The sequence below is a fragment of the Cuculus canorus genome, chromosome Z (genome assembly GCF_017976375.1).
Source record: "Cuculus canorus isolate bCucCan1 chromosome Z, bCucCan1.pri, whole genome shotgun sequence".
NCBI lineage: Eukaryota > Metazoa > Chordata > Aves > Cuculiformes > Cuculidae > Cuculus > Cuculus canorus.
The window spans coordinates 76,919,081-76,937,497 of record NC_071441.1 but is presented as its reverse complement, the minus strand read 5'-3'; the positions used below and the strand labels follow the sequence as shown (position 1 = coordinate 76,937,497).

Here is an 18,417-nt window from a genome sequence, read left to right as displayed (position 1 = left end):
GTCTTGAAGGTCTTTTCCAACCTCGTCATTCTGCGATTCTATAAGTCTATGAGGTTCATGTCGCCCTCAAAGACTTCCACTCACAGCACAACATCACAGGCTTTTCCAGCAGCAGTAGATGCAGACCAGTCACTGCTCTGTTAGTAGTTGCTTAAAATACTCATTTTCACAGAACACCTGATTAATGTGTTCCAGGGGCATATTTTACATGATTTTCTGTACTGATCTGTGTAAAGAACACTTATCGCTGCCCTGGATAAGCAAGTGGGAACTCCCGGCTCTCCAGAGATGATTCATCTTAGCCGGGTGTGAACCGTGCAATGCAAATTCCCTTGATACTGGTATTTCAGACACACCCAAACAGGTATAAATACATAAAAATATGGTACATTTGTGTGCTGGCTACAAACTTCAAGGTAGCTGATCAGCCAAATAGCTTTTCCAAGTAAATCACGTGCACAGGACATTACAGAGTTGTACCACGGAATATCTGAAATCTCATCTGATCTCTCCAGGCAGCCACAGTTATAAATCAACACATATCGGTGACCTAACAAGTATTGGTGATATACAAGACAAAACAGCTCCTTCAAGCCATGCTGCCTGCAGATTCCAGCCAGAGAAGCCAATGGAGGGAAGGAAGGTTAAGAAAAAGATAAGAGAAAAATTACTCAAGTAAAAGGGCTCCTGCAAAGCAGAAAATGCAGTGTACGTAACTGTTCTCTGCCTTGCTGCTGGTGCAGGGAATGGGCCTGGGAAAAAGGTTAAATTTGTGTCCTTTGTTACAGTCTCAGTTCACTGTGTCCTGCTTGGAGTTGTTCTAAGGTCCAAAAGCAGCTAGACAAGGACACGAGGGGAAGCGTTTAGAGGGGAAGCCACATGAGGAGTGGCTGAAGTCACTTGGTCTGTTCAGGCTGGAAGAGACTGAGAGGAGACCTCATCATGGTCCAGATTCCTCACAATGGAACAGGAGCAGGCACTGAGCTCTTCTCTCTGGTAACCAGGACCTGAGGGAATGGCAGGAAAATGCCAGAGGAGGGTTAGGTTGGATATTAGGAAAAGGTTCTTCCCCCAGAGGGTGGTAGAGCACTGGAACAGCTCCCAGGGAAGCAGTCACGGCACCAAGCCTCACAATATTCCAGAAGCTTTTAGCCAACAACCTCAGCCCCACACTGTGAATGCTGGGTGTGTCCTGTGCAGGGACAGGAGTTGGATCCTGTGATCCTTGTGGGTCTCTTCCAACTCAGGACATTTTGTCACAAGAAGCAGAAGGAGCACCACAGCTGCAATGAGAGCTGACCTCACATTTGCATCTTATTTACACCAGCGGAAACACAAATCACTGCCACCAACCTCCTTGGAGAAAATTAAATGCAGCAAATAACTAAATGAGGGAAACACAGAAATGGATATAACTTTATTTACCAATGATGGCTGAAGGCCGAAGTACATTTACTGCCTCTACAAACGTCTTTGGTAACTGCTCTGGAACCTGGTGCGCAAATGGTTCTTGATTGGAATCTACATTTTGTTCTCGCCCCTATGGATAAAAAATAGATTCATTTTGTGAGAAGGACACGGGCAGCACTGGCCATGTGTACTGTGATGTATCAAGGGATGGTGCACCCTACCTGAACCAGTAACCCATATTTGTCAAACATCCATATTCTCCTGTAGGCTTCCTCAGCAGAAACACCACTTTCCATCATAGCCATAACAATGAGGTTTGCAATTCCCAGGGCAGCCTTGTGGATAAAATGATTTTGATTTTTAACAAGACACAGAAGAGGTCTGTCATGACAAAAAAGATCCCCCCTTCCAAGATCCCCACAAAGGTCATTTCATAAGCCAGCTATGGAACACAAGCAACGTTTGCCTGGATGGGGGCAGATGGCTGGGATCAAGTGTCGCGTCTTCAAGCAACAGAGACAGGCAGCTTTTCCAGGTGCTGTGCCCCCACGCCTATACCAGTTCGGCAGCTGCAATAACGCAGCCCAACCAGGCAGTGAGAACAAGGCAGTGCTGCAGCCCTCCTGTCAAGAAACCACAGCCTAGCATTTTGAGCCCAGCTGCCTCCCAATCCTGTCCCTGCTCCCACTGCCTGTGATAAAAGCCTGGCAGACAGAGGGCAGAACGTGGATGCTGGCAGCACATCCCTTCTCTTGGCACACTGCACGTGCTGCTGAGCCTGGCAAGAGAAATAAGGCAGAGGGAATCACAGAGCATAGCTCAGTGCTGAGGCAACGACACATCAGCCACCCATTACTGCAATCAGGACCTTTCCCAGATGGAGAAATTTGCAGCTAATTAAGCTATTTGTCAGCATCATAAGAGCAATTTTCCTGAACTTGTCCTGATGCCACTGCCCCAGTAACGAACTAGTGTCTGCTGCAAACAGCCACTGATAGAATTTGCTAAGAAAACCAATGTGTACCTCTCTCTTATGTTATCAAAATTAACAGATGTTCTTGAGTTGGGGTTGTTCAGCCTGGAGAAGAGAAGGCTCCAGGGAGAACTTAGAGCAGCTTCCATTACCTCAAGGGGCTCCAGGAAAGCTCGGGAGGGACTTTTTACAAGGGCCTAGAGTGACAGGACGAGGGGGAATGGCTTTAAGTTGGAAGGGGGAAGATTTAGGTCACACATTGGGAAGAAATTCTTCATGCTGAGGGTGGGGAGGCCCTGGCCCAGGTTGCCCAGAGCAGTGGTGGCTGCCCCATCCCTGGAGGTGTTCAATGCCAGCTTGGATGGGGCTTGGAGCAACTGGATCCAGAGGAAAGTGTCTCTGCTCATGGCAGGGGCCTGGAACTAGATGGGCTTTGAGGTTCCTTCTAACTCAAACCATTCCATGATTCTCCAGAGCCCTTAAGAGAACTCACCTCTCCAGCTCCAAGGAACAGCACTTTCTGCTCTGCAAGTGGTTTACCAGTGGCTTTCTGTGCTGCGAGCAGTCCTGCCAAGGCCACTGAAGCTGTCCCTGCAAAAGCAGTACACATCTAAGGAGAGCTGAACAGATCTACGTGGCAGATTGTGCGTTTAGGCGAGTTTTCTGCATATACATAAAGAAATATAAACAAAGCGTCTATTACCTTGAATATCATCATTGAAGGTACAGTATTTCTCTCTGTATTTTCTCAAAAACCGAAAAGCGTTGTGGTTTCCGAAGTCTTCAAACTGGATGAGTGTGTTCTGACCATACCTACAGACCACAGCAGATATTCCTATCACTAGGCACATACAGAAATACAACTCATTCTAAAACAAATCCTACACGTAATCCATTATCTTTGGAAAAAGAATGTCCTTGGGCCTTTTACTGCTTAATACAGTTCCATCTCCGTTCTGTGCGTACTTAAGAGATAACTACAAGCAGAATGTTCCAGGTCACGGAGAAAATCACTACAGAGCAAGAAATAAAGCTGTACCTCTTGACTTCTTGTCCTATCCTTATTCCTTAAATGACTTTTTCACAGACAATGTGTTATGGATTTTATTTGCCAGAACTTCTGGCCATACTCTTGTGCAGAATATCCAATGTTGTACCTGTCTGTAATGGCCTCCATAAATTCATCAATTAGGTCATCATAGAGCTGCGAGCGATCTCTTTTTTGGTACAGGCCCATATAAAATGGATCTTTTAGGAGTGTCTGAAAAAGAATAAATCAAAGACAGCAGCAGAATGAATCACTTCCTCAATACACACTTTCCAGAGTCCACAGTAAGATATTTCACATCAAAGATACTGCATTTACACAGCCACTTTAACTGCCTCCAGTCTGTATCAGTGTTCAGTAATTCCAGCTGGCACTTGAGGCTGGTGACTGAGGCTGCTTTTAGAAGGGAACAAATCAATACGGTGAACAATAAACTGCTTTAATAAATCTGATACACACTCCTAGCTTCTTAAAGTCAGGTCAACCTGACTCTATTTCAGAGCGTACCAGCATTCAAGTTACTTCCAAAGGCAACATTTCACTGACAAATCAACCGGTGTTTTTCAGTCACTCATATGTAACAATATAGTGAATTCCAAATCACTCACTCTTCCATAAAATATTTGGTTTTATCTTAAACAAATTGCTCAAATAAAAATCTTCTCTTAAGAGTACTAAATACTCTTAAATAAATACTTTTCGTAGAGATGACTTATGGGAGGCAAAGCTCAAACTCACTGTATTATCAGTTCCAACGTCGATGCACACAGGCAAGCATTTATCTGGATGTATTCCTGCACAGGCTGTGTACAAACACAGTTTTCCTACTGGAATTCCCATCCCATACACACCAAGGTCTCCGAGACCCAGTATTCTTTCTCCATCAGTGACAACAACAGCCTGAAAAGAAGAGCAGGTGAAATTGTATACGATCACTGAAATTTATGAAGCTTAGAGCTAACTAATTGTGTTTTTTTCCAGGCAAAAATTCCAGTATGTATGCACAGTCAAACAAAGAATAGATTACAAGGAATATTTTACAGCTTAATGCAAGAACCTGCTACGCTCCTTCTTTTTTGCTGAAATCCAAATCCTTGGAAGTTAAGCAGGAATGATCCAAGCTCCCATGTGGAACAGCAGCTCGTAACCTGGGTTTAAGATTTCCACTCATAAATCCAGACATCAAAAATTCAGGTAAGTATCATTCAACTCATCTCCCCTCGTGGTTCTCGACCCAGCTGGATCATAGAGAATTTAACGGCAAACCTGGGTCTCCCAACTACCACTTCTGTGTCCTAATCCGAGGACTAGATCACCTCTCCTACTGCTACATAACACAACGAGGAAATCCCAGAGGTGCATCATCCAACAACTCTCCTAAAGGTGGAATAATGAAGTAAAACAAAAAGGTCGGCAAATCTAATTCTCATCATCACTACTTGCTCAAACCATAAAGGTCATATTTAGAACACTGCTCTTGAAGGTCTTGTGTTATTTTCTTTATCTATATTTTACCACCACCATCAAATAACTGACAAGGATGTATTATCTAGCATTTACATTTCCACCAAATACTAACAAATCTCAAGAAACTCAACTGAGATTAAATAACAACTAGAAAAAAGTGATACAGAGGTAGTACCTTAACGTCATTCTCTGGCCAGTTGTTCACAATTGACCTAATATGACCTCTGTCTGAGATGGAAATAAATAATCCTCTGGAAGAAAAAAAAGAAAGCAGAATTATTTTATAGGTGGCAATCAGAGATTTCACCTTGCTTTGTAAAACTTAAACAGTAAAATTATCTTGAGACGAGAAGCGTTGAGATCACAGACATGAATAGTTCGAAGGACAATCTCTAACACACACATCTATTCGGCTACTTCAACATTCTAGAATAAGAACACAGGGAAAACACTTTTCATGGTGCTACCTGGATTTTACACAGCTACAGATATTCACCTTTGAAACTCCTCTAGGGTAAAACACCTCTGGTGTTAGCGTCAGACATGACAGGATCTACACTCCCCTGTAAGGATATGAGAAGGGAACGTGATCCTAAGCCTGGCTTTACCTTGGCAAGGTAAAAAAAGCAAGGCTTTACCTTACCTGAGCTCTGCTCACCATGTTACACAAAGAGAGGAGAGGGAAAAGAAAGGAAAGAGAAAGACAAGAAATACACAAACTGTCTTCTCCAAGAGCAGGAGGAGAACAGTGCTTCCCACTGCCCAGTGCTCCTCTGTGGGAACGTGGGAGGGGAGGCAAAGGAGCAGAAAGGAACAAAGGATAAGAAAAGTGTCCGTATTTTTTCTGTTCCAGCAATCCCTGAGTGGTTAGGAGGAAGGGAGGCACAAAAGCCTCAGTAGAAGTCATTACAGAGAAATTAGCAACACTTGGGAAATGCTCGTAAAGTCTTGGGAAGTGTTAGCAGTCTGCTGAAGTGTCGGTTCTGGGAAAGAAAAGGGTGCACCCCAAGGTCTTGTCCACACTGCTGTTTCTTGTACAGTTTCTAGAGGGGGAAAGTTTTCAAACTGGTCTATAATACAGAGACATGGAAGAGGAAAAGATGTATATGAGAGTCAAGAGTCCATCTTTCACATTCCCTGTTCCAGATGAGGAACAAAACCATGAGGTCCTTACTGGCTTTACCACTGCAACTGCACCACACACTGGAGTCCTCACAGCAGTGAAGAATTAGCCCTTCCTCCACACAGCACTAAAGCCCTCGAGCAAGAGGGTTCTGGAAACGCACCTTGAATTGCAGCGAGTGCCTTGGAAATGAGCTGAAATGACTGCTGGTCTGAACTGGTTTCTGCAACACACAGCTAATAACCCAGACTGTTACTGCTGAACCCAAACCAGATCCCCAACAAGTGATTTGCCGTGCTGGAACAACAGAGCTGACATGCGGTAGCACAGCTTTAATATGGGGACCGTTCACCCAACAGAGTCTGCTGAGCTACCATGAGTCAAGGCTTTCCCTCTTGGCTTTGCCAACGCCTCTCCTCACGCGCTGCTCACTGGCATCTGCTCCTGTACCCACACCACACTGCTCGGCAGAGCAGGGCGAGGAAGGGGATTCTCCCCATCTCCTACTCTCTCATGAAACCCCACCTGGAGTCCTGTGTTCACTTCTGGAATCCCCAGCATAAGAAGGACATGGAACTGTTGGAAGAGGTCCAGAGGAGGCCACAAAAATGATTTGAGGGCTGAAGTTCCTCTGCTCTGAGGACATGCTGAGAGAGTTGGCGTTGTTCAGCCTGGAGAAGAGAAGGCTCCAAGGAGACCTTAGAGCAGCTTCCAGTGCTGAAAGGGGCTCCAGGAAAGCTGGGGAGGGGCTTTTTACAAGGGCCTGGAGTGACAGGATGAGGGGGAATGGCTTTAAAGTGGAAGCAGGAAGATTTCGATTAGACTTTAGGAAGAAATTCTTCACACTGAGGGTGGGGAGGCCCTGGCCCAGGTTGCCCAGAGCAGTGGTGCCCCATCCCTGGAGGGGTTCCAGGCCAGGTTGGATGGGGCTTGGAGCCCCTGATCCAGTGGGAGGTGTCCCTGTCCATGGCAGGGGGTGGAACTGGATGGGCTTTGAGGTCCCTTCCAACCTGAACCATTCTACGGTTCTGTGCCCTCCAGCACTGGGACCCTTTCCCAGCAGCAGGAACACGTCCACGGCTTCGATTCTGCCAGATCTGCAGTTAGCCCGAGCTTCCTCCAGCAAATCTGCTCCTGAGCAGAGGTGCAACTTTACTGCTCTGAACTGGCACTACTCTTGCACAGCTGAATCCATCAAAAAAACATTTCCGAACCTCAGGCAAGTATAGAGAGAAAATGATGATAAAATAGGCACAATATGTATCTGTAACCCTTACTTTGGTCTCCTGAAGATGTGTCCATACTGGGAGCAGGCAAGGCCCACTGTTGGTGTGTATACAATTGGCATTAAACGCTCAATGTCATCTTGTAATACTCTGTAGAATAACTTTTCATTTCTCTCCTGGATTCCCATTATGTAGATATACCTGGAATTAAGCAAAAGGGAACAAAAAAAAAAATCAAAATTATGTCGGATGGGGTCTTGAGCAGCCAGATCCAGTGGGAGGTGTCCCTTCCCATGGCAGGGGGTGGAACTGGATGGGCTTTGAGGTCCCTTCCAACCCAAATAATTCTATGATTCTATTGCTTCATATTTATGCCTATCTAAAACAAGATGAAAAATGTCAAAGTGAAAACCAAACTTGCTTCATATTATTCTTCATGAAATTCCTTCTTCCACTCAAGATGGACAACAATTACTAAGCAAAAGCTGGAAAAGAAAGAGTAGGAGTACCAAAAAGCTGAAATGAAAGTAGTGGAAATGACATACCATGCATACTAACAAGATAAAGCACTAACAGGCACTGCAATAGAAGATAACCCATGGATTCATCACACGATGCAGCTTGGAGTCTCATCACTCTTTAACAAAAATTATCAGTGAAAGCATTTTTCATCTGAAACAAGATAGGTCCTGACAGTAAGGTCTTGTTCATCATACCATGACACAGCTGTAAAACAAATAACTCCTAGCAAAAACCTATTTTGAAGGACTTACCTAGAAGTGTAAATTAAACCTGCATTTTTGCAAATTTACCTACTGTTTAGCCCCATTGTGGCCGATTTTGGCAGCTAAAACACAGCAGCTGGGCTCCCGATTCCCTTTCTCCTCAACCCTGGAGAAAGGGAAATGAGAGGAAAAGACTTGCAGGTTGGAAACCGAAACTACAGCTTTAATGAAATAATAATAAAGAAAATAATAAGAAAATAATAGAATATATACAAATATATGGAACCGCGCCCCCAGCCCTCGACGACTGTGCGTCACCACAGATGCTGCAGAGCAGACACGAAGGAAAGGATCTGAGGTGAGAAGGGAGCTGAGCTCAGAACTGGATCCAGGAACACATGGATCAGGGGCAGCCAGGCAGATGAGGTCACCACATTGACCATCAAAGAAGAGAGAGAGACCCTCATGATCTCGTCTCACCCCGAGTATGAGGTGTATGGGCTGGAATCCTCTGTTGGTCAGGTTGGGGTCACCTCTCCCGTCCGCCCCTCCCTACAGGTGTGACCCTTTTCCCCCCTTTCCTTTATGGCTCCTCCTGGTCCAGGACGGCCTTGGTTTGTGTAGGGATGAGCACAAGCCCGGGCCTTTCTGCATCCCAGTGCCCGTGTGGTCGCTGCTGGAGAAGAGCTTTGTCTGAAACAGGCAGTGAATTCTCAGAAAATGAAGTTACTCAGATGAGACTGAGCTGAACTCAGAAAAATTACTCTAATTTAGCTCAAACCACAACACCTACCAATCCACGGTTTATCAATTCGCATTTCAGTCTTGCTGACCTAACAACATAAAGATGATTACAGATCTGTCTCAGGCTACAATTGGGCGCTTTGCCTGCACAGATGACATGACTGTTTCAGATCAGCAAGTGACAGGATGTGGATTTTAAAGTCCTCTTTTGGTTTCCATGAGAACAAAAGAGTTTTGATGTGGTCCAGTAAGCCTCAAACCATTGCAGTCCTCCTCTCGCCTTTAGGAAGTGGTACAAATTTACAGGCAGTTATACACAGGCATACATGAAAACAGTAACAGGATTCTAAAAACATGCTGTTCTGAAAACTACCAAATCAAATTCTTTTACATTTTGTTCACCAAAGCAGTGAGTTAAACAAAAAAAAATGCCTTCCAGTACCGAAAGGGCTCCAGGAAAGCTGGGGAAGGGCTCTTGATCAAAAAGTGCAGGGACAGGACAAGGGCGAATGGTTTTCATCTCAAAGAGGGGAGATTGACATGAGATTTTAGGAAGAAATGTTTTCCTGTGAGGGTGGGGAGGCCCTGGCCCAGGTTGCCCAGAGAAGCTGTGGCTGCCCCATCCCAGGAGGGGTTCAAAGCCAGGTTGGATGGAGCTTGGAGCCCCTGATCCAGTGGGAGGTGTCCCTGCCCATGGCAGGTGGTAGGAACTGGATGGGCTTTTAAGGTTCCTTCCAACCCAAACTATTCTGTGATTCCATGATTCTATGAAATACAACTTTGCATTCATGTTCTCAGGGTCCGTCCTACCACATAGCTACATCCTAAAAATGTTTCAGGATCTAAATCCTACATGAGAACGGGTCCATTTGGATAAAGAATGGCAAAGGGAAGAGTGTATTGAATCAAAGGAGCAGGCCAGGTCTTTTTCAAGCATTAGGTCTAGGTGCTCTGTTGCTCAGAGTTGATGTGTTAGTGGAGTTTATAGCAGTTTATTCTGTGTGAGCCTTCAAGGATGGAAGCACATGTGTGACCTAAGCTGAAGAGAAAAGCTGCAAGTTGTCTGCTCCGTACTGAAAGCTGGATTAACTACAGCTGACATTGCTTAAATGGTTTCATAGAATTACTGAATTATGGAATGGTTTGGGTTGGAAGGGACTTCAAGGTTCATCCATAGCAGCAGGTTGGAACCGGATGGGCTTTAAGGTCCTTTCCAACCCAAACCACTCTATGATTCTATGATATTTTTTCAGCATGCACTGGCTTCCCTCTTCCCCCTCCAAATACTTCTGTGCTCCAACAATGTCACCCGAATCATACATATTACAGAAATACATATTACACTTCACATCTTACAGTAAGGGTTGTTACTGGCTAATCTGTGCACATTCTTTTTTGTTGCCTTATTTCTACGGAGTATAAAAAGCCTGTTCCCTAACCTCATTTAGCCACCTGATGAACGCATGATCGATGAAAGTAGTTTTCTGTGCAAAAGTGAAAATAACCTCCAGCAACTGAAAAACCCAGTGGAGGCACAGAAACCTTGTCTGGTTACCCCCATGCAATATTTGATATCAATTTCCAGGTACTTGCATGACAAAAGAAGGCCAGGGGAGTGCTTACTTTTCCAAGGGGTCAGTCATTTTTGCCAAATTCTTATGGAAACGTAACGCTTGAATGTCCTGTGTCTCTATTTTAGGAGGTAGAAGTCCTTGCAACCCAAGCATCTGTCGTTCAAGTAATGTAAAGGCCATGCCCTGAAAACAAGAGAGGTGAGAAATAATTAACAGTTCCGCCTCTAGCACATCTATAACATTAATAAAGTCTTTCTGTGTGTCATTTCAGACTGCATCCTTTTCTCACGGCAGGTGCCACAGCAGGCAGGGTTTGGATATACTTGCCTCTGCTGGGGCTCTACACATCTTTTGTGGGTACCCCTTTCAACTACAGCTTTTTCAGATCTCTCAGAGTCCTCATGCCCCTTGCCAGATTTCATTTTCCTCTGTGGAACTAGAGAACAACTGAGAGATGGCACTTGCAGACAGGATAAGGTTTAAAAGTAAATAACAGCTGCTTCTTAAATTGTTTCGTGGGAAGATAAGGTTGACCAGGTACACACTGGTCTCCCAGTCCAGTCAATGCAATTGCAGACAGGAGCATTTATTCCACAGAGCTTTCTCTAAATTGCTCCATTGCCTGCTTTTTAACACATCACATAGAAAACTGATGTTCTACCACCAAAAAGCATCATTTGTAATGAGTTTCAGAAGAGATAAGCAAGAAAAATATCTCATCATTTCCCTTCTTCTCTGCTTCAAGGTGGATGAGGAGTTTAATTTATTCTTATTTAAGCACTAATTCAAATTATTTAACAACATTCATAGAATCGCAGAATGGTTTCATTTGGAAGGGACACCAAAGCCCATCCAGTCCCACCCCCTGGCACAGGCAGGGACACCTCCCACTGGATCAGGGGCTCCAAGCCCCATCCAACCTGGCCTGGAACCCCTCCAGGGATGGGGCAGACACCACTGCTCTGGGCAACCTGGGCCAGGGCCTCCCCACCGTCAGTGTGAAGAAATTCCTCCTAATGTCTGATCTAAATCTTCCCTTTTCCAATTTAGAGCCATTTCCCCTCATCCTATCATTCCAGGCTCTTGTAAAAAGCCCCTCCCCAGCCTTTCTGGAGCCCCTTTCAGCACTGGAAGCTGCTCTAAGGTCTCTCCAGAGCCTTCTTTCACAGAATCACCAGGTTGGAAAGGACCCATTGGATCATCGAGTCCAACCATTCCTAACACTCCCTTAAACCATGTCCCTAAGTGCTTCATCAACCCATCCCTTAAACACCTCCAGGGAAGGTGACTCCACCCCCTCCCTGGGCAGCTGTTCCAGTGCCCGATGACTCTTTCCGTGAAGAATTTTTTTCTGATATCCAGCCTGAACCTCCCCTGGCGGATCTTCAGGCCATTCCCCCTTGTCCTGTCCTCTGTCACTTGGGAGAAGAGCCCATGTCCCTCCTCTCCACAACCTCCTTTCAGAGAGTAATAAGGTCTCCCCTCAGCCTCCTCTTCTCCAGGCTAAACAACCCCAGCTCTTATATAGTTTTCCTTATAAAAGTACGTAGATCTTTGTTCCTAGCTTGGCCACAGACGTGAAATCACCGAGGCTGGGGTTGGACAAGCTGACCTTTATAGGTCCCTCCCTACACAAACCAGCATTCTATGATAAAGCATGCACATTCACATACACATCAAAAACACGGCAACTTCCCACAGCCAGACAATTTCAGGCACCACAGGAAAGCTAAGATAATATTTTTTAAAGTCAAAACTGGAAGCCTGAGACTAAGACGCTTAGAGTCCGTCTGTACAGGACCTAAATGTTTCTCCAGGCTGAAGAACCCCAACCCTCTGAGCCCGGCCTCATTCCATAAATGAGTGAAATGCTTTTCACTCAGTGCAGGTTACCGCCTGCTTTGAGCTACCTGTTAGCAGAGGCTTCTTCATGGGGCAGTTAACTACTAGGCATAACTTCCCAAAAAGCTTACTGATCCGAGTCCAGACTCACCGCCAACCTGTCTCAAAGTGCTGACCCCGTTTCCGACAACAACCGATCCCACTTTAAGTTTGCGACTTCCAAAAGAGCAATGACAAAACTCCCCTTGTTTCGGTTTATCCAACTGGCTCAGTTCAGCTGATTGATTAAATCAATATTTGTGAATGCAGCAGCTGAAAACCGAGGAGAGCCTTTGCGGTGCCAAGGCTGTGCATCAATCTGTGAGCAAAAGCAGAACTGGAAAGGGAAAGGTCTGCTAGGCATCGTCTTTTGAGAGAGATGGAAACAAGAAACATCAGTTTTCCTCACAAACAACACTTCCTTTGTTTACAAAAGCAACCAGATTAAAAAACAAGAGCACATTTTCTCAGATTTCCCACGCTGGAAGCAGATTCTTGCTGCCAAATTAAAAAAAAAAGTTGTTTAGAAAATGTTTTCTGCTTTGTAATCACACTGCAAATTCCTCCTGCAATCAGAAAAACCATAAGAAAAAATATATTTTCCAACTTTTGAATAAAATCCATAAATTAAGATTAGAACACACATATTTTCACCTCTCCTTATGTCCAAACAGATTTCCATAGGTATCTGTAGAAAATATACCCAATAACAAAAAATCTCTAGTTCGGGGGCTATACTTAGTGTAATTCAGCATATTTGAATGGTTTACAACCAATACAGCTACTGCTCAGGAAAAAAAAACAATAAAAATAATTAATATTTGCACAGTTCTTTTCCTTGCTTATCTAACTCACTTTCAATATGAGTTGTTTTGACTACACTGACTTAAGCAGCCCATCTGCTTTTCTGTACTAATTCTACACCGTGTTCTAAAGTAATAAAATATTGGAAGATTTAAAAAGCATGCTCCCCTATTTCAAGATAAAAATGAAAAAGTTCAGTTGTGGCAAAAAGAAATTAAGTCTTTAACCTTAAAATAGATGGATGCTTTATATTTCTGACAATGTTCCATGTAATAGGTTTGACAATAAACACTGAGCTCAGTTAATGATGAGGTTTGGGTTGGAAGGGATCTCAAAGCCCATCCAGTTGTACCCTCTGCCATGGGCAGGGACACCTCCCACTGGATCAGGGGCTCCAATCCCCACCCAACCTGGCCTGGAACCCCTCCAGGGATGGGGCACCACCACTGCTCTGGGCAACCTGGGCCAGGGCTTTCCCAGACTCAAAGGAAAACACTTCTAACCCAGATCTCATCTCAATCTCCCCTCTTGCAGCTCAAAACCGTTCCTCCCATCCTTACTCTCTTCTATCACCTGTGAGTGATTCACAACCCATTTTTTCTTAAACTGCTGTTATTCTCAAGTACACTTCCAATATTGTCTGCAGGTGAATTTCCCAGGATTTTACCCCTGCTGCTTGCCTTTTGCTGGAGGTAGCAGCCACTTTAGCCACGTGATATTTTTTTCTGCAAACTGATTTGAATAACCTAAAATTTCCAGTGAGAACACAACCAGGAAGCAGCACTGGCACGAGAAACACACCACAAGGAATACGTGCCGAATACTTTTTTTTTTTCTATCTACTTTAGTTTCATATCTGTATACTTCACAAGAAATGTAAAATAATCTCTGGGAATGTAAATCCCTCTTTGAAAGCTGCATGGAAGGAAACAAAACTGGGGATGGGTCTGGAGAACAAGCCTTATGAGAGGCAGTGAAGGACCTGGGGTTGTTCAGCCTGGAGAAAAGGAGGCTGAGGGGAGACCTCATGGATCTCTGCAGCTCTCTGAAAGGAGGTTGTAGGGGGAGGTGGGTGTTGGTTTCTTCTCCCAAGCGACAGGCAATGGGGCGAGAGGAAATGGCCTCAAGCTGCACCAGGGCAGGTTCAGATTGGACATCAGGAAAAATTCCTTCACTAAAGTGTTCTCAGGCAGTGGCAGAGGCTCTCAGGGAGGGGGTGGAGTCCCCATCCTTGAAGGGATTTAAAAGACAAGCAGATGAGGTGCTCAGTGATTGAATTTAGTAGTGGACAGGTACGGTCAGACCTGAAGATCTCAAAGGTCTTTCCCAACCAAGTGATTCTGTGATTCTATGAAACCATGCGAACACCCATCTCGGCTACTTTCCCCTTGACCGTAACTACTCCCCAAATCGTTACCATCAGCACTTTGTGCCGCTGTAAATCAACCGTTACTCAACACAAACCTAAGCACGTGGCTTAGGGTAGGAAGCCGGGTGCAGCTGGTAAACATCCGTAGTCATTTGACTGCTACTGCAGGCACTACAAAACCAAAAACATGCCAAAAGACTTATGATACTAAGAAGAAGAAAAAAAAAAGAAAAGCTTAGTTTCATTTCAGAAGATAAATGAACACTGGACAGGAAAGCCACTATCGTCAGCAGTTTAAGGAATGTGAAAGGCCAGGATCCCTTCAGAGCTACCACATCAGCTACACTGACATTTCGCTGAAATATCTCATTAGCAAAACCTACATCCTCCCCATCAGAAACTACCAAGTCCTTGAAAGATAACGTCTAACTAATTAGAAATTCTAATTTCCACTCCTAGCATGACACTGGGACATGGCTTTTCTGTAACTTCCTCGTCCAGTGAAACTAATGACCTTACACCTGGGTCAGGGCAATCTGCCGTTTCAATACAGGCTGGGAAACAACTTGGTTGAGAGCAGCCCTGCCGAGAAGGACTTGGGGTGCTGGAGATGAGAAGCTTGACATGAGCCGGCAACGTGCGCTCACAGTCCAGAAACCAACCATGTCCTGGGCTGCATCCAAAGCCGCGTGGCCAGCAGGGAGGGAGGGGATTCTGAAGGATGCGGAACTGTTGGAACCAGTCCAGAGGAGGCCATGGAGATGATGTGAGGGCTGGAGCACCTCTGCTCTGAGCACAGGCTGAGAGAGTTGGGGTTCTTCAGCCTGGAGAGGTTCCTGGAAGGCCTCAGAGCAGCTCCCAGTGGTGAAAGGGGCTCCAAGAACACCGGGGAGGGGCTTTTTACAAGGGCCTGGAGTGATGGGACGATGGGGAATGGCTTTAAATTGGAAGGGGGAAGAGTTGGATTAGAGTTTAGGAAGAAATTCTTCATGCTGATGGTGGGGAGGCCCTGGCCCAGGTTGCCCAGAGCAGTGGTGGCTGCCCCATCCCTGGAGGTGTTCCAGGCCAGGTTGGATGAGGCTTGGAGGCCCTGATCCAGTGGGAGGTGTCCCTGCCCATGGCAGGGGGTGGAACTGGATGGGCTTTAAGATCCCTTCCAACCCAAACCATTCTATGAATCTATGAATAAAATGGACTTTCAACAGCTTTTTAGTTCAGAGAAGCCCACGTTGAATCACCACTTACTGTGCCTTTAATCCACAAATTCTCTGGCACCCGGAACTCACTTCGGCCCCGACAACTGGGCTCTGCTACACAAAGCAAGTGGTGCTATAAATACCAGGATATAAAAATTCTAGTTGCCTGCTTTGCATGAAGGTGAAGAGGAGAGCTGAACGCTGTGAGGGTGATTTTACAGCTCCACTGAGTAATACGGAGAAGGCTTCTAAGCAGGGAAGTGCAAGTGATGGTGATGTTTCCCCACCTGGAATAGTCTTGCAGGATATCTACAGGAGGGGATACTCTTATCTCACACCATAAATACTCTCCAGCACACAAAAAACCTGCACAGTTCGTAGCAAACAATACATTCAAAACTCTTGATAAGGATGCAAATGCTAAGTATATCTAAACATGTCCCTGTATGAAAACGAGAGTCAGCCTACCTCATGGGCAAGATTTAATCAAATGGTTGTCATGTATCTTGTAATCATTGTTATCACATATTGAGCAGCACAGCGTAGGCTTGAAGCAGCATCATAAACATACTTCAAAATGAAGCAGATTTTACGTTGTATTGTGGGTTGCTGCTTCTCTTAACTCTGCCTCCTTCTGCTAAATCACAAAGTTCACTGTTTCACAACACGTCCCCACTGCAAAATCAAAAAGTTCACTTGAATGAATCAAAGGTGCATTCGCTACCTCTGACATAGATTCAAAGTTTTTCTGTGTTTATGGGAACTACGTTGAATATGGAAATCTCCTTTGATTTCTTTCCTCCTTCATTTTTTTAAACTCAATTCTAAATCTTTGTTCTCCCAGAAACAGCATAGTATGCTATCCATCAAATTCTTCTCTGTGAGGGTGGGGAGGCCCTGGCCCAGGCTGCCCAGGGAAGCTGTGGCTGCCCCATCTCTGGAGGTGTTCCAGGCCAGGTTGGATGGGGCTTGGAGCCCCTGATCCAGTGGGAGGTGTCCCTGCCCATGGCAGAGGTTGGAACTGGATGGGCTTTGAGATCCCTTCCAACTCAAGCCATTCCATGATTCTATGTGTAGTGGCAGGTATATCTGATGCAGCACAACATCCACTCCCTGATGCACTGTGAGATGGCCCAACCTTCCCCAGGTGATTCAGCCTTTAAACACCTCAGTCTCTCTGCAGGCAAAGTGCCATCAGTTCTTGTACTGCCTCTGTACATGTGGAACAAGATGTAAATCACTTTGGCTGCTAAACCAGACTCGGGTAACCCACAGATACCCTCATTTACTAATGATGTGGCTTCAAGTAAAGTATCCTGGGCTGCATCCAAAGTAACATGGCCAGCAGGGCGAGGGACGGGATTCTCCCCCTCTACACTGCTCTTCTGAGACCCCACCTGGAGCCCTGTGTCCAGTTCTGGAATCCTCAACAGAAGAAGGACATGGAACTGTTGGAACAGGTTCAGAGGAGGCCACAAAGTTGATGCAAGGGCTGGAGCACCTCTGCTCTGAGGACAGGCTGAGAGAGTTGCGGTTGCTCAGCCTGGAGAAGAGAAGGCTCTGGGGAGATGTTAGAGCAGCTTCCAGTGCTGAAAGGGGCTCCAGAAAAGCTGGGGAGGAGCTTTACAAGAGCCTGGAGTGACAGGATGAGGGGGAATGGCTTCAAGTTGGAAGGGGAAGATTTAGATTAAGTATTAGGAATAAATTCTTCATGATGAGGCCCTGGTCCAGGTTGCCCAGAGCAGTGGTGGCTGCCCCACCCCTGGAGGGGTTCAAGGCCAGTTTAGATGGGCTTGGAGCCCCTGATCCAGTGGGAGGTGTCCCTGCCCATGGTAGGGGGCGGAACTCGATGGACTTTAAGGTCCTTTCCAACTCAAACCGTTCTATGATTCTACGATAAATCACAGGCAAGACAACTAAAATGGCTCATCTACACCATTCAGCATCGCCAAACGCCTTGGAGACACTGCATTAAACTCCTATTTTTCTAACTGAGCAGATGCCACTGCTTTTGCTCTCCTGTAATGGCATTAATCGTACAATAAAAAAGAGACCAAAATAACCTACAAACATGACAGCTTCCTTCCTTCCTCCCTGCCATCCCTGCAGCTCACAAGCCCTGTCAGAAGAGCTGACCTAAGCCAAATGAGGTGCAATACAACGCTTCCTCCACTGCCATCCCCGCAGCTCGTGAGCCCTGTCAGAAGAGCTGACCTAAGCCAAATGAGGTGCAATACAACGCGCCACCTTTGGCATTTACAGCACCTTTTCAGACAGATGATAAAAGCTAGTTAGAGATTAAACAGGTTCATCTTTCCATGTTTAATTCTCTTTGAAAGCACACAGATGTCATGGGAGCAGATAAAAGCTGCAGTAGCCTCCAAACCCGCTGGGCAGGACACGAAAGTTGTGCTGGGTCTTCTGGGCTCTGTGTGTGTGCAGAAGGAAGCTATCAGTTTCTATCAGTTTCTATCAGTTTCTTGCCTTCTAGGAGGTTTCTTTGCTCATGACCAGAAATTGCTGGCAGTTTCCAGCACTGCATTTCTTAGCAACATGACCGCTGCCATTTGCAGTACATCTCCACACCCTGTTTACCCTGGTTTTCCCAGGAAGGCAAATGAGCATGTTGTATTCCACACTCTGGCTGCTCAACCCAACCAACAAAGTCTCAAAAGCATTAAAAGAAAGGAAATCAAATGATTCACAAAGACAGCATAGCGAGAAGGGGGAGAAGAAGGGAGCATCTCCTTCAAGATTTTAAAATTCACACCATCCTTCTTCACAGTCTCTTGTCCTGTCCCATTTATCCTGCCCAACTGGCTTACTTTGGGGTGAGTTTTGTTTGTTTGTTTGTTTTTCATTCTGAATTGGAAACAC

At 45.4% G+C, this 18,417-nt stretch overlaps 1 protein-coding gene across 3 annotated transcripts in view; it reads right to left on the bottom strand.

Annotated features, from left to right (window-relative positions):
* The window catches only part of ME2 (malic enzyme 2), a 50,443-nt gene that overhangs the window by 16,213 nt on the left and 15,813 nt on the right, over positions 1-18,417 (bottom strand). For 2 of the 3 annotated variants that reach the window (XM_054054614.1, XM_054054615.1), the window contains exons 3-11: positions 10,340-10,473; positions 7,299-7,448; positions 5,074-5,149; positions 4,170-4,331; positions 3,541-3,644; positions 3,087-3,196; positions 2,877-2,974; positions 1,632-1,745; positions 1,426-1,540 (exon numbers count right to left, since the gene is read on the bottom strand). In XM_054054614.1, the coding sequence (XP_053910589.1) occupies positions 1,426-1,540; positions 1,632-1,745; positions 2,877-2,974; positions 3,087-3,196; positions 3,541-3,644; positions 4,170-4,331; positions 5,074-5,149; positions 7,299-7,448; positions 10,340-10,473 (1,063 nt within the window). Of the gene's footprint in view, positions 1-1,425; positions 1,541-1,631; positions 1,746-2,876; positions 2,975-3,086; positions 3,197-3,540; positions 3,645-4,169; positions 4,332-5,073; positions 5,150-7,298; positions 7,449-10,339; positions 10,474-12,283; positions 12,511-18,417 lie in introns of those variants that run through there. The other variant, XM_054054616.1, reaches the window with a different exon arrangement.